This window comes from Cynocephalus volans, chromosome 9 (genome assembly GCF_027409185.1).
Source record: "Cynocephalus volans isolate mCynVol1 chromosome 9, mCynVol1.pri, whole genome shotgun sequence".
Lineage (NCBI taxonomy): Eukaryota > Metazoa > Chordata > Mammalia > Dermoptera > Cynocephalidae > Cynocephalus > Cynocephalus volans.
In genome coordinates, this window is record NC_084468.1 from 1,831,215 (window position 1) to 1,845,998 (window position 14,784).

Sequence of the window (14,784 nt, forward strand, 5' to 3'; positions counted from 1 at the left end):
AGGTGTCTTTTGTTCCTTGCTTTCTGATATACTGTTTGGTTTCTGTGTTTGTTGGTTCCTTAGGTTGTAGATAGCATTTTTGTTTGTTTGTTTTCTCTTCATGAATGACATTTTTATTATACTAGTGGGATTTGATTTTTCTTGGGTTTTTATGGCAGTGGTAGTTATTTTTCAGGAACCAAACCAAGTACTCCCTTGAGGATTTATTGTAAGGGTGGTCGTGTGGTAGTGAACTCCCGCAGTTTTTGTTTGTCTGAGAAATATACTATACCGGTTTGAGACTATTGGCTAACTAAGATGTTGCTGTGGTTGCCAATTTGGTATGGCTACCTCCGTGACTGCTCAGTTGGCCTCTAGTGCCTTGTGTGTGTGGTTGCCTCTCCAGGGAGCCACCTCTCTGTTCAGCTTAGACTCTGCTGGGCTGCTGGATCACGGGGTGGTACCGCAGGGTGTGTGGTCTCTGCTGAGCTTCCATTCCTGTGCAGGACTTCTCCCTGTTCCATGCGCTCTGGCCCGGGCTGTTGGATCGTGCAGTGGTGACCCCACAGGGTGTGTGGTTTCTGTCAAGTGTCCGCCTCCCTAGCTGGACGTCTCCCCGCTCTGTGCACACTGGGTGGGCTGGGACGTGTCTTCTGCAACCCTCGTCTACCAGCTGGGCCTTCAAGACCCTGCTTGGGACCACCTTGCCCAGGAAGTCTACCAGTTTTCTGCTAGGCGCAGACGACCAGTCGCTCTGGGTACCTTTGTAGCACTGTGTAGATCTTTCTCAGGACTTATCCCCTTCCTCCTGGTTTCGCGGTTTTTTGTGTACTTGTCTTATCTCCCTCACCAGAGCGTGAGCTCCTCGGGGGAGGAGCTCACAGCACACAGTTCACCTTTGAATCCCCCCGGCGTGGACCGAGTCTGGTGCCCGCCCACAGGCAGCTCTCCGGCAGGTTCAAGCAAACTTGGGAACTCTCCAACCACACTATTCCTAACCAGAAATCAGTTAGGTGTTTTTCCAAACTGGTGGCTGCAGAGATGGTATCTGCCTCCCAGTAACAGGAAGTTTAATGGGGGCCAGAGCCCAGGGTGCGGTGGAGTGACAGTCGGCTCAGCCCGTACTTCCTTGCCCTCCCGACGCTGGCCGGGGACGCCCCACGCCACCAGCCCCACCAGAGAACCGTGGAGGGAGTGGGAGAGGAGGCTAGCCCACAGGCCCCAGGAAGCCCCGTGCCGGGGCAAGCAAGTGGGAAGGCTCAGTGAGGAGCCAAGCCAGGCGAGGAGGACAGGCTTGGCCGAGCCGGGCCGGAGCCGCCACCACCTGAGAAAATGGTGGCAGCCCCAGGGGCGGTGAGTGGCCTGGTGGGGCAGGTGGAAGCCAGGCGGGTGTCTGGCCCCCGAGCAGGGCCAGGCCGGGGGTCACTCACAGGGCTGTGCTGGGTCGGGTGGCTCCCTCTCTGCCTCTGCTTTGTCGCCATCCCCGTTCTCGGCCGCCGCTGCCTCGGGCTGCTCAGTCGGTCCTGCAGCATGGCTCGGGGGCTCCCAGCAATCTTCTTTTATGCCGGCCTGAAACCTTGAATCCTGAATAGGACATCTGGTCCGCCTTCAGCGCGTCCCCAGCCTCCGGGATAACGGCTGCATCAACAGCAGCCCCAGCACCATGTTCCCTGTTTAGAGACTCACTTTTGCAGCTAAGAATCAGTTCTTTTCCTGCTCCATACTTCAAAGCTGTTGCCTGTAAATGAGGCAGCCTCTCCTGCTAAGGGCAAAGTGGCGGTCAGCCCCCACGACCGGCTACCAGCAGCGGTCCTCCCTTAAGAGACAGCAAGAGGAAGGTCCACAAGTTTCCCGGCTGCCTAAAGCCCAGTGGCCACCTTTTCCACCTCAGCTACTCCGCGCCAACCTCCGCAGCCCCCGCCATCTTAGGATCCTCCCTGTAGTCCATGCTGTATTCTTGACTGCAATTGTCCTTTCACAATTTTTGCTAGCTGCTCAAGTGCCACTTTTCAGGAGGGTAGCCTCTGATTCCCCACACAGAGAGCTGTACCCTCTCCTATGTTCCTTCTAGACTCCTGTCCATACATCTAGTATGTAGGAACCACATTTGCTGTATGTATTAGTCGATTTTCTGTTGCTTATGTAGAATATCTGAAACTGTGTAATTTATAAAAAAAAAAGAAATTTGTTTCTTACAGTTTTGGAGGATTAGAAGTCTAAGGTCCAAGAGACACATCTGGTGAGGGCCTTCTTCTGTGTGGGAATTCTCTACAGAGTCTCGTGGTGACCAGGGAGTCACATGGTGAAGATGGCAAGAGCTTTCTCATGTGTTCCTTATAAAGCCACTAGTCCATGTCCATGACAATCCATTAAACCATCAACCCATTACTCTATGCATGGATGAATCCATTAGCCAGAGCACAGTCCTTGAGATCCAATCGCCTCTTAAAGGCCCCTCCTCCTACCACTATACCAGAGATTAAGTTCCGACATGAGGTTAGGGGACATTCAAACCACAGCACTGTATTATAGTGTACCTTGAAAGTTTGTTCTCATTATATCATGAGCTCCCTGAATATGAGGTTAATTATAGTTAATATTTATTGAACACTTACCATGTGCAGATACCACCCTAACCATTTCACAGAAAACCTCATCACAATCCTATCAGGAACACGCAAGATCCACTTGCGGGTGAAGAAAATTAGGCTGCAATAGCTTAAGCAGTTTGCTCAGGATTACACAGCTAAAGGGCAACACTGGGGTCTGAGACCATATGTTACTGCTGCCAGTGGCCCAAACTCTAAGCCACCAAGCCATTAATCTCTCTTTAGAGCAAATGTTTACTAATGCACTCATGAGGTTCTTTGGATAGGGTTGAGGAAGAAAGAAACTAGGAGCCTAATAAGATCTGCTTACTAAGTCAATAAGTAATTAGATTTTCCTTGTCTTCCTCCACAAACAGACTTTTTTAGATTTTTTGCATTTTATGTGATTTCACCTTTGTTTCCTTTGAACAGGTAGGCCAGGATGGTAGGGAGAGCAAAGTGCCAATAGCAAGGCTTCAGGTCTCAGCTTGCTTGGACTGCGGACAGCATACAGGAGAGAAGGGAAAGAGGGAGCGAAGAGCTCATGAGGGAGAAGAACTGGGGACAGCTGCAGCTCTCTTCCATGGGGATGCTTCTTCATTATTGACACTCAGGGGTCCTTAAAGAGATAACCTAATAACCACACTATCTTCCGCTAATAAGAGACACAAGCTACTTGGTTTCTATTTTGATAAGACAAACAACAAAAATGATATCTTGTAAAATAAAATGCTAAAACACAATGTGTTTTATAAGTCAGTTATATATAAGTTGGTTATATCACATTTGCAAAAAGGCAGCTATAATACAAAAAAGCTAGGTGAGTCTAAAAAAGGGCACTTGAGCTGAAGTCTCAAGACTGAGCTATGACTTTAATTATCTCTCTGAGCCTCAGTTTCTTCTTCTATAAAACAGAATTAATAAGACCTAAGATATAGAGACAATGTGAAGATGGAGAGAGATCATATATGTGAAAAGACCTTTTACAGGCATTCAATAAATGTTATTCAATATGTTTTGTGCAAAAAATTATTTATGTGTGTATTAACTTAAATGTGATTTATTTAAATTCATTTTGTATCTCAAAGATACTATCATAGAATTGGGATTATTTCTTCCAATTTTATTGTACCTGTACTTTAGGCAATATTTTCATATAATTGTACCAGAACTTACAAAAATTAAGTCTCAACACTCATTCATTCAGTAATAATATTGAATAAATATTAATTAAGCACCTGCTTTGTGGCACTGTTCTTAGATGTCGGGGATACAAAAATAAACAAAAAAATAAAACCTCCTGCCCTCAGGGAGCTTAGGGGAAAACACACAGTAAGAAAAGTAAGCAAGACCCACAGAAAGACATTGGTAGTGATGTTATGCAGAAACATGAGGAAGGGAAGGGAGAGTGCATGTGGTGCTGGCGCGGTACTGTTTTATACAGGGCAGTGGGAGAAGTCCTGGTTCATAAAGTAACTCTTAAGCAAAGACATGAAGAGTAAGCAGAACAAAAGTCTAGATGATGGAGGCAGGTTCTTTACGGAAAATTTTAGCCAATATATGTGCAAGAAATTAGAAAAATCCCCGTCTTACTAACCATAATTAAATCAGTGTTTCAGATGACCCACATCAACAGGCAAAACCATTAAGGGAAAGTTTGGTAGAGAAGCTCACCATGGAGGAATCACACTGACACTACCTGAACCCACAGTTCCATCTCAGCACCTCAAAAATTGGGACAACTCAACTGTATCACTAAGGGTAGCCAGATAAAATACAGGACACCCAGTTAAGTTTGGATTTCAGAAAAACAGTGAGTAATTTTTACCTGAAAAAATTTTAAATATTTTTGAGAGATAGATTCTTCGAGTGTAAGTATGTCCCATGTAATATTTGGGGCACAGTTATACTATAAAAATTAGTTGCTGTTTATCTGGAACTCAAATTTAGTGTGCTGTGTTTTTATTTGTGAAATCTAGCCATCCAGCTGCATCACAGATGGAGCATTAGGAAGCATTGCGTGAAGAAAGTTAGACCTGAGTAACCAAGCCTTAGAGCTAAACTCCAGTTTACAGAAAATATGGAGAAAAGGAGAACAAGGGAAAAACCCACAGTGAAGCCAACAGATTAATCAGGATGTGTGACCTTCTACAAGATGGAGGATAGGGCTGGGGGTTGCTCTAGCTCAGAAGCAGCAGAAGAGACATGGCCACTAAATGTCACATGTGGGCCTTTTTGGGTTCCTGATCCCAATAAATCAACTGTAGAAAGCCATATTTGAGACAATCCAGCAACTTTAAATTTGGAGTGGGTATTAAATTCACTAAGTTTGAAAATGGTATTGTGGTTACGTTAAAGAAAAAAAAAACATATTTTTATAGAGCTGCACCCTGAGACATGTGAAGGGAAAATGATGTGTCTGGAATTTTCTTTAATCACAGCTCTTTCCCCCACCCCCAAAAAGAGATAGATGAAGGAAGTATGGAAAAATCTTTGATAATATTGGTCTGGGTGAATGTGCATACTACTCTCTACTTTTGTGTGTTCATAATCCACTTTTGTTTGTTTAGAGAAAAACATAAAGGAACAAGCAGCAAACCTTATGGATATCTGGGAGAACACTGCGGGGAGGGGACAGCTGGTACAAGGCCCTTGGGTAGAAGGCGTGCTCCACATGGCCAGGAACAGCAAGCAGACTGGTTACACTGAGGCCGGAAGAGAGGAGGCCATGCGGGCGAAGACAGCGGAGGGGTCAGAGCATGCAGACCTCAAGGGCCGTCACAGTGACTTTGGTTTTCCTTCAGAGCCAAGCAGGAACTGTTTGAGGACTTTGAGCAGGGGAGTGATGTGGTCTGATTTATGTTTAACAGGTCCACTCTGAGTGCTGTGCTGAAAACAGACTGAAGGGACAGGTGAAAGTGGAAGCTCAGTCCGGAAGCTCTTGCAATTCAGTCAGGAGGTAACGGCCTCCACCAAGTGACAACAGCAGAGGAGGTAAGAGTAGAGTAGATTCTAGCTATATTTTGAAGGCAGAGCCCATGGGATTCACTAAGAGCTTTAATATGGTTTGTGGAAAAAGAGAAAAGTCAAGGATAATGCCAGGACCTTTGGCCTAAGTTCATGAAGGGCTAGTGCTGATACTGACTAAGACAACCAGGCTGTAGGAATAAGGTTTCAGGGGAAGATAGGAGCTCAGGTTTGGACGTGTTAGGCTGAAATGACTATTAGATGTCCAAGTAGAGAATGTCAAGTAGGAGATATAAATCTGGAATTCAGAAAAGGCCATCCAAATATTAGCGTCTATTCTCACTTCTCACGAGGGTTCTCCATAGAATAGACCTGACTAATTGTTCTTTAAAAATTACATAAAAATAAGGTTAAGGGTTTCTTAGGAGCAGAGTGCTATGTTTGTCAAACATTGTCACCTTCTCCCCAAAAGTTACCTAAAAATCACCTAGAACCCAGTGAGCCTGTATGAGGCATGGAAGGGCTAGTACCGAATACCTTCTACCAACGCCACCTTGAACTCCTCTTCAGGATAGTGGCTTCAAGGAGCTCCCCCAGAGCAACTAATTCACCTCGAACTCAGAGGGCTCAGCAGGCAGCAGATGCCCCACCCAGGGCAGAAACCCGAGTCTGGCCAACAACCGAGCAAAGAAATGGTGATGAGGACACAGGCTCCAACTCAGAAAGGGCTTTTTAGAGTCGAGAAGGAGCAACAGAAGCATCCCTGCCTGCTCTAAGATTCTGTGATTCTCAGAGAGCAGGTCCAGGTGAGATGGGTCTTGCCTATTTTCACAGACACAAGGCTTTGCAATTTATACTATCCTTCCTGGTATGGAGGATAATTTACTGTTTGAAGGCAGGGATAACTTCATCTTCTATGCTGGGAATGAGCGGACAAACGTGACGGGGCTGGAATTCAACGGTGGGTCTGGAAGTGAGTGTGGGTTTTCAGGGCTTGGGGACGATGCTTTTCTCCCCAGCTTCTCCCTGTGAAGTTGATGCAAACCCTGAAGCAGACTCCCACAGAAGAATGGAAACTCCATTCCAAAACCTCTCTGGGGGAGAGAAGGCCAGTGTTTGCAGAGGTTCCTATTATTTAGATACATTTTACTTTCATGTGCCTACATAAAACTTCTAAAAATTTAAATAATTAAAATTGGAGCTTTAAATAATTAAAACTTTACGTTAGGATAAAGCAGGCATGTAAGTAGGATTTAAGGTAATGAGTGAAGATTTCTTACTTGGCAAATTGATTATGTGCCTCTTGTTCTTGGCCCCAAATAGAAGAGTGCTCTGTTTGTATGTAGATACACTGATCATCAAACATGAAGCCGTCCTCCAGAACACCACCACAGCCCGGGGCACCCAGATGACCACTGCCACCTTCTACTTGGCTCTTTATTAACATCACAATTCCTTTAACAGGGGAAATTCGAGCCTGCGAATGTGCAATAAAATAAAGTTTCAAAATGAAACACAGACAATACTTATATTCAAGAAACATGTCACATTTTATAATTAAGCAGAGAGAAAGAGAAAAGGCCTAAACTTGTAAATGAACAGTATTTTAATGAAAGTCAAGGCCAAAAGCCAAACCCATGATTTTACCCTCCAAATCTGGTCTCTACCCTATTCAGTATCATAATGGAAGTCTTTGCCAGTGCAATACGACAGGAAAAAGAAACAAAAAGCAGACAAATCAGAAAGGAACCATACACTATTCTTATTTACAGATGACATGAATGTCTGCATAGAAAATCCAAAAGAATCTCTTTAAAAAATCCTGAAACTAATATATGAATTTAGCAAGGTTGCAGGACACAAGATCAAAACACAAAAATCAAATGTATTTCTATATACTAGCAATAAGCATATAAAAATGAAAAAAAATAATTTTAACTACCATTTATAATAAAGCCAAAAAATGAAATAGGTATAAATCCACAAAATATGTACAGGACCTGTATACTGAAAACTACAAAATGCTGATGAAAGAAATCAGAGAAGATCTAAATAACTAAGACATACTATACTCAAGGATTAGAAAAGTCAACATAAGTACATCATTTCTCCCCAGCTTAATCTATAGAACCACAAGGATCAATTAAACCCCAAGTACAAGAAACATGAAGAGCACTACACCAAGAAAACTATATCATAATCGAGTTGCCTGAAACCAGTGATAAAGAAAAAAACCTTAAAAGAAGGCAGAGGTGAGGAAATACATTATGTAGACAGAAACAAAAATAAGGGTGATAGCAGATTTCTTGTGGGAAATAAAGCAAGTTAGAAGACAGTGGTATAACACCTTTAAACTAATGGGGAAAAAACTATCAACTTACATTCTCTAGCCAGCAAAATGTCTTTCAAAAATGAACAGTAAAGCAAGTCTTGCATACTACCTTGAAAACTATAAAACATTGTTAAAAGAAATGAAAATTTTTGGTTAGAGCACAGCCTTATAACATCAAGGTCATGGGTTCTGATCCCCATACTAGCCAGCTGCAAAAAAAAAAAAAAAAAGAAAGAAATGAAAATTTTAAATAAGTGGAGAGACATCCCATGCTCAAGGATCAGAAAAATGAATACTATTAAGACGGGAAGACTTCTAAAATTATAGATTATAGATAAAGTTGGAAGACTCACATTTCCTGATTTCAAAAGCTACTACAATGTTCCAGGAATCAAGACAGTGTAGCACTGGCATAAGGAAGACACAAAGATTAAGGGAAAGAATTGTAGGTCCAGAAGTAAACTGTTATAGCCAATTGATTTTCAATATACGTGCCAAAAAACTTCAATGGGGAAAGAAGAGTCTTTTCCACAAATGGTGTTGGGACAACTGGAGAACCACATGCAAAGGGTGGATTTGTGCCCTTATCTCACACCATACATGAAAATTAACTCAAGATGGGTTACAGATCTAACTGTAAGAGCTAAAACTATAAAACTCTTAAAAGAAAAAAGGAGTAAATTTTCAAGACATGCAATAGGCAAAGCGTTCTCAGATATAATAACAAAAGTATAAGCAATAAAAGAAAAAAATTAGGGCCGGCCAGTTAGCTCAGCTGGTTAGAGCAAGGCGTTGCAACACCAGGGTCAAAGGTTCGGATATCCTTACCAGCCAGCTGCCAAAAACATATAGTAATAATAATATTAATAATTTAAGTGGCTGGCTGGTTAGAGCACAGTGTTATAACACCAAGGTCAAGTGTTCGGCTCCCCTTACTGACCCGCCACCCCCCAAAAAAGAAAAAAATTACTAAATTGGAGTTCATCAAATTAAACAATTTTTGTGCTTCAAAAGATATAATCCAGAACTTTTAAGAAACAAGCCATGGATTGGGAGAACTGTAAATCATATAAGGGACTTGTATCAGAATATATAAGAACTCTTACAGATCCAAAATAAAACACTAATAACCCAGTTTAAAAATGGGCAAAAAATTTGAATAGACATTTCACCAAAGAAGATAACAAATGGCCAATAAGCACATGAAAAGATACTCAATGTCATTAGTAATTGGGGAAATGCAACTTAAAACCACAATGGAATCCCACTTCACACCTGGTAGAATAGCTGAAATAAAAAAAGCAGACAATGACAAGCGTTGGAAAGGAGGTGGAGAATCTGAAGCCGTCATTCGTTGTTGGTGGAACGTGAAGTGGTACACCTACTCTGCAAAACAGTTTGGCAGTTTCCTAAAAAACTAATGGGAACTGTACATTGACAATCACTTAACACCAGCAGGGAGGAGAAGGCTTAGAATCTTATTTCTAGCTCTCCTATCAATATCAGACACTAAGAAAATGGACTTCTTTTATGGTGCCCAAACAAACAAAAATCAACAATATTTACTAACCTGGTCAGCTCTTAGCTGGGTTGAACCATCCTTATACATCAGAGTTACGACTAGGGTTGCTGCCTGTTTGAGCATTTCAATCAGCTGGCTTTTTGCCAAATCATCCAAATACCTAACGTCACAAAAATGTTTTTTAAAATCTTTTGAATTCCCAGAATTTAGGTAGGCTTCAATCTCATCAGCATCTTCTTCCAATGCCATATGTTTACTTGTTTTCTCTGATGAATTATTACACGTAAGATGTTTTCTTTTAAGATTTGTGCATTCCTTATTTTCATTATCTATATTTTTCTTTAGGAAATGCCTTCTTTCACTCTCCACTTTCTGTGAAACTGAAGCTTCTTGATTACACTGTGGAATTAAACAACTGGAAAGAGCCAGTGAGTCGACGCTCCTCTGTTTTTGGTCAGGAGACAGCTGGTCTGTGAGTGTGAGTCTAGAGGACTGAGGCAAGAGCTGAAGGAAGCCTCTTGATGTCTGGCTTGTTAAAGATTTAAGATTCTACAGTAAAATGGAAAATATTTCATTAGAACATGGATTCATAAGAAAGATCTATAAACCAAACTAATTCCTGGTAGAACCTGTTTAAGGTAATGTGGAGACGCAAGCTTCCTATTATCTGTAATCAGACTTTCTAATGAAACTCTGTAGTGTCTCCTAGAGAAGTGATTTTTCTCAACCAAGGCAGGTGTGCGTATCTGAATCACCAGGCTGGAGCAGGCAGGAGCTCAAAAAGCCTCCAACCCGACCCTGTTCTAGGAATCATGCATGTAATGAAAGACGCCATGGATGGGTAAATGTTGCATATGTGCCTAAAGAGTGAAGATTAATAACTTACAACTTCCACGTAAAGGCCATTTATAGAGAAAATGAAACCACCAAAAAAACCTATTTGATAATATGTTAATCTAGCTACTAAAAATTTTTTTAAAAACAGCTCAGCAGCTATTTTCTTCCTGTCCCATTCTATCAATGTGTAATATACACTGATAGATCCACAAATTAACTAACTGAGGGGGAAAAAGCATTCCTATCCACTTCACTTCAGGATTCATTTACTTTATTTTTAAGGTTTATTTTCAAATTTATAATACATATATGTTTCTTTGAGCAATTATGTTTTAATATTACTTTAAAAATAATTTTCAAGGAAAATGTTTTAACACTTGGTCATATGTCATGGAAAATTTAAATTTATACTCATTTTATTGCAGAGAAATATATAGCTTTCAAGAACAGACTTTCAAGCATAACATTATATTAATTAAAAATGCTGTGGAGGAGTATACAAGAAAAGGAATTCAAGAAGAAAAAAATATAAAATTTCAGGTTATTGAAGAAGATCTTGCTCATATATTTTTTTATAGGGATGACTGTGGATATCAAGTTGCCAGAGTGCAGTATTTAATTGTAGTGGATATATGTTAAACAGTGATATAACAGTTTTTTAAATGTCAAGATTAACAATACACCAGGAATCATGCCCTTTGCAATGTTTTAAACTTGTAATAAGAATTTCAAATTTCAACTTTAAAATACGTCAGGAGGTACATGGTTTTTCAAACTTCTGTTGAGAGAGGCAGTAAAAAGTTTGAAGGCCTCCGCCTTAGGGACCCAAGAAGCACGGTCTGTACCCCACGGAGAGATGCACTTTCCATTTGCTTACAGGGGCTGAAGAGAAGAGCCTGTTCTCTGTGGAAGACGACTCTTCCCTCTACTCCAAGGGCAACCAATCATCCTATTAACCTGAGATAGGTCCTATTATGATTCTTATTTTACTACAGGAAGTTTAAGTTTAAATTTAGGTTGGGACTTGAACATGCATAGTTGGCCCCAGAGTCCATTCTTCTCTCCACCAGTTTTATACACAAGGTCCTTAGTGATAAGACTTCTTCTTCTATCTCCTCTCTAGCCCAAACCACATAACTCATTCACGGTGAGTGTCCTACCCCTGCCTTTCTGAACTTCTAATTTCCACGACCCCAAAGTTCCAATCTCCCTTCCCCTAACCTGAAATTTCCCACACCCTACCTCCACTCTCTAGCGGTGTGGATCTTTAGGCTGGCCAACTCCTAATCGCCCAATAAATCTCAACTCAGATGTAATTTCCATACTTCAGAAAGACACTCCAGACTCCTCTCCCCACCACCCAGAAAAGCAAAGTAAAACAGCACAGAAACAGGGTTAGATGTCCCGTTCCCGAGCGCTGTGACTTACTCCTGTCACGGCACTCAACACGCTGTAGTGCAGACATCCACTGTATCTCCCTGTCTTTCCCTTCACCTCATCCAGATTAAACTATGGATAAGCTCCTGAAGAGCAAGAGCCACCTTCTACAGTGCCTAGCATACAGTAGGATACTTAATAGTATTTGCTGAACAAACGGAAGTTTTCTGTTTGGAATTATTCATATTCATATTCCCGTTACCTTTTTTTCCAGTGATTGATTCTTTCCATCTTGGAATAGTACCGAATACTTAGCACTGGATTTCTTTATCACTTCTGCAGCTTTTAAAAATAACAAAAAAGAAATATGGGGCATTAAAGAAACATTGAAATCTAAATCATACAATTAGCTAAATATTGAAAATAGCCTCTATCATCATGCTATTTATTCATTATTAACTTCCTTAAAACAATGTAATAAAATTCACAATCAAAATACATATTACCATGGCAATAAATATTTATGTAAATTATCTTCAAATCAACTGAAGACAGCTCTGCGTAATTATGAAATGTTTATTAAAATCATAACTTGGCATTTGTATTTGAATACTTGATTCTGAAAACCCAGGGTCAACATTTTGTAGGAAACTTATAAGCATTAAAGGTTTGAGAAAAATCTTAGACTGAATAATATCACAGTGGAACAATTAGAGGTTCGGTGAAACCTCATTAATACAAACTTCTAATTTATATTTTGTTTTAATTTTAATAAGCCTGGGCTGAACAGTAAGTGATAGAACCAGGATTCAACCCTAAACATGGCTTGGGGTCTGTGCTCTTAAATACTGCAACCTACCTTCCTTCTAAAGGAACAATAACAACCAAGAAATGCAGATGGTCTCATTTACAGTACTTCATTTACAATAGAAAAAAAGTTATACTCAGCATAAATTTAACAAAAAAGGCACAAGGCCCTCAAATATGAAAACCTAAAATCCTACGAAATGACATAAAACAAGATCTGTACAATTGGAAAGACATAGCATTAGGATATGTATCACAAAATGATTAATTCTTCCAAATATAAATTTAACTCAATTCCAGCTAGATCCTGTACAGTGACTTTTTAAAATTTAATAAAATAATTTTGAAGTGCTAAATATCTGAAAATAGACAAGAAATGTAAGTTAAAAAGCAAAAACAAAAAAGGCTCGCCTTGCCAGATTACTAGAACATACTATAAAGCCACTATAATTGAATCATCATGGTATTTGCATAGGAGTAGATGTAAAGCCCTCTAGAACAGAACAGACAATCCAGAAACTGGCCTCAGAACTTACAAGAACTTAATATAAAACAAGATAGTATTCAATTCAATAGAAAAGGATAGTTTAATAAATATGGCTGGTACAATTAGCATCACATCCAAAAGAAAAAAACGCACTGGGAAAACTACTTGAAAAAAATCGGCAAAGGGTTAATATCCACATCATACAACAAGTTCTTACACATTGATAAGAAAAGACAAACAACTCAGTAGAAAAATGAGCAAAGGATAGGAAGCGGCAACACACAAAATAGCAAATCCAAACAAGCAAACAAATATGATATAATTCTCAATCTCACTAGTTGTCAGGAAAATGCAAATTATTATTGGAGATAAAGCAGAAGAGGTAGATTCACACATTGATGGTAAAAACGCAAATAGTTAGAAATTTTTTGGAAAGCAAACTGTCAATATTTACTAAAATTTAAAATGCAAACTCCACTTTTGGGAGTTGGGAGAAGCAGGAGTGACCCAAAGGGAGCTTTTGACATATAAACTTTTGCGTGGTGTGAGTGTGTGTGTGTAGTGTGTACACAAGGATACTTCAAAAAAATCATGGAAAAATAGAATTGAAAGAGAATATAAATCTTTCCATGAACTTTTTGAAGTACCCTCGTGTGTGTGTGTGTGTGTGTGTGAGAGAGAGAGAGAGAGAGAGAGAGAAACAACGAACCTCAGCAAAAACAGAGATATAAAATACATCAATCACCTAACCAATCTCACTCTTGGCTGTTTCATAGAAATATATACAACAGTAAATAGGTTTAAAACAAAACATTATTGCCAGTATTCTCATTATGGCAAAGGACTGAAAACAAAGTTGATACCAAACGAGAGGGAAACAGATGAATAAATTATGTAACATCCACATCACTCCATTAAAAAGAATGACTTATAGTTTGTGTATCAGTTGATGACCCCATTTTTTAAAACGATGATCAGATCTGCCCATTGATGTACATGAAGATGTTATGCGTGCACACTGGCACAGGTCAGGTCCCCTGGGAGGTTGACTCTGAGATGAAGGTTTGCACTGGGACAAGGAAGAAGCTGGCTAAGGTAAAGTCACTCAAAGGCCTTCTCTGGGCTGGGCATGGCCCTGCAGAGCTGTGCCTCGATGGGTCAAGGGAGCTGGGCCTTTATACCTCAGTATCAACCAGTCACTGGATCCATCACTCCTGGGGAAGGGGTGTGCCCTTGGGCAAAAAGCTCTTGTAGTGGACAATCACCAGGAGGAGCTGTCCCAGAAGCTGGGGACCAGTGCTTCAGTACTAACGGGATCTGGACACCCATAGTGCTCACTAGAGTCCACACTGCGCTGCTCAGAGCCACTTGCTCCAGACACGTTCTGGGAGCAGCTCCTGCAGAACTCTGGTGAGCCTTTTCCTGGGCAAACTTATAAAAGGAAGGTTATTGATGAACTACATCCTGTCACTGCAGCTGGTCTCAAGGCTGCAAATGACATTCATCTCCCTCCTCAACTATCCATTCTAAGGTCCCCTCACCCTTGCTTAGCACCTCTGCTGGTCTAGGGGGTCTCACCTGATCAAGTCACCCAAACCTTCATCCCTGAGGGGAAAGCCCCTGGTCACTAACCCCTTCTCTGGTCATGGCCCCTGCATTTGCCATCAGGGGACTGAGAGGTAACCAATCAGGGTGCTTCCCTGCCCTGTTATGTACTAACAGCTCCTCCTGATGCCTAGGGTCAATCTCCCCTAGTAGAATGGAGATTACACTCTTTGCCTGCCAATCTCTTGGCACAAGGAGCTTGAAATGACCAGGCAACAGCCACAGTTTGAAACTGAATGGCACTTTTCCTGTGCCCCTGGTGGAAGGGTTTTCCTTCTGGGAG

General features: G+C 41.0%; 1 protein-coding gene across 1 annotated transcript in view; it reads right to left on the reverse strand.

The window, feature by feature from the left end:
• The window catches only part of POLN (DNA polymerase nu), a 143,362-nt gene that overhangs the window by 99,858 nt on the left and 28,720 nt on the right, over positions 1 to 14,784 (reverse strand). The window contains exons 4-6 of the mRNA XM_063108507.1: positions 11,865 to 11,944; positions 9,437 to 9,937; positions 6,815 to 7,011 (exon numbers count right to left, since the gene is read on the reverse strand). Of these exons, the coding sequence (XP_062964577.1) occupies positions 6,815 to 7,011; positions 9,437 to 9,937; positions 11,865 to 11,944 (778 nt within the window). The remainder of the gene's footprint in view (positions 1 to 6,814; positions 7,012 to 9,436; positions 9,938 to 11,864; positions 11,945 to 14,784) is intronic.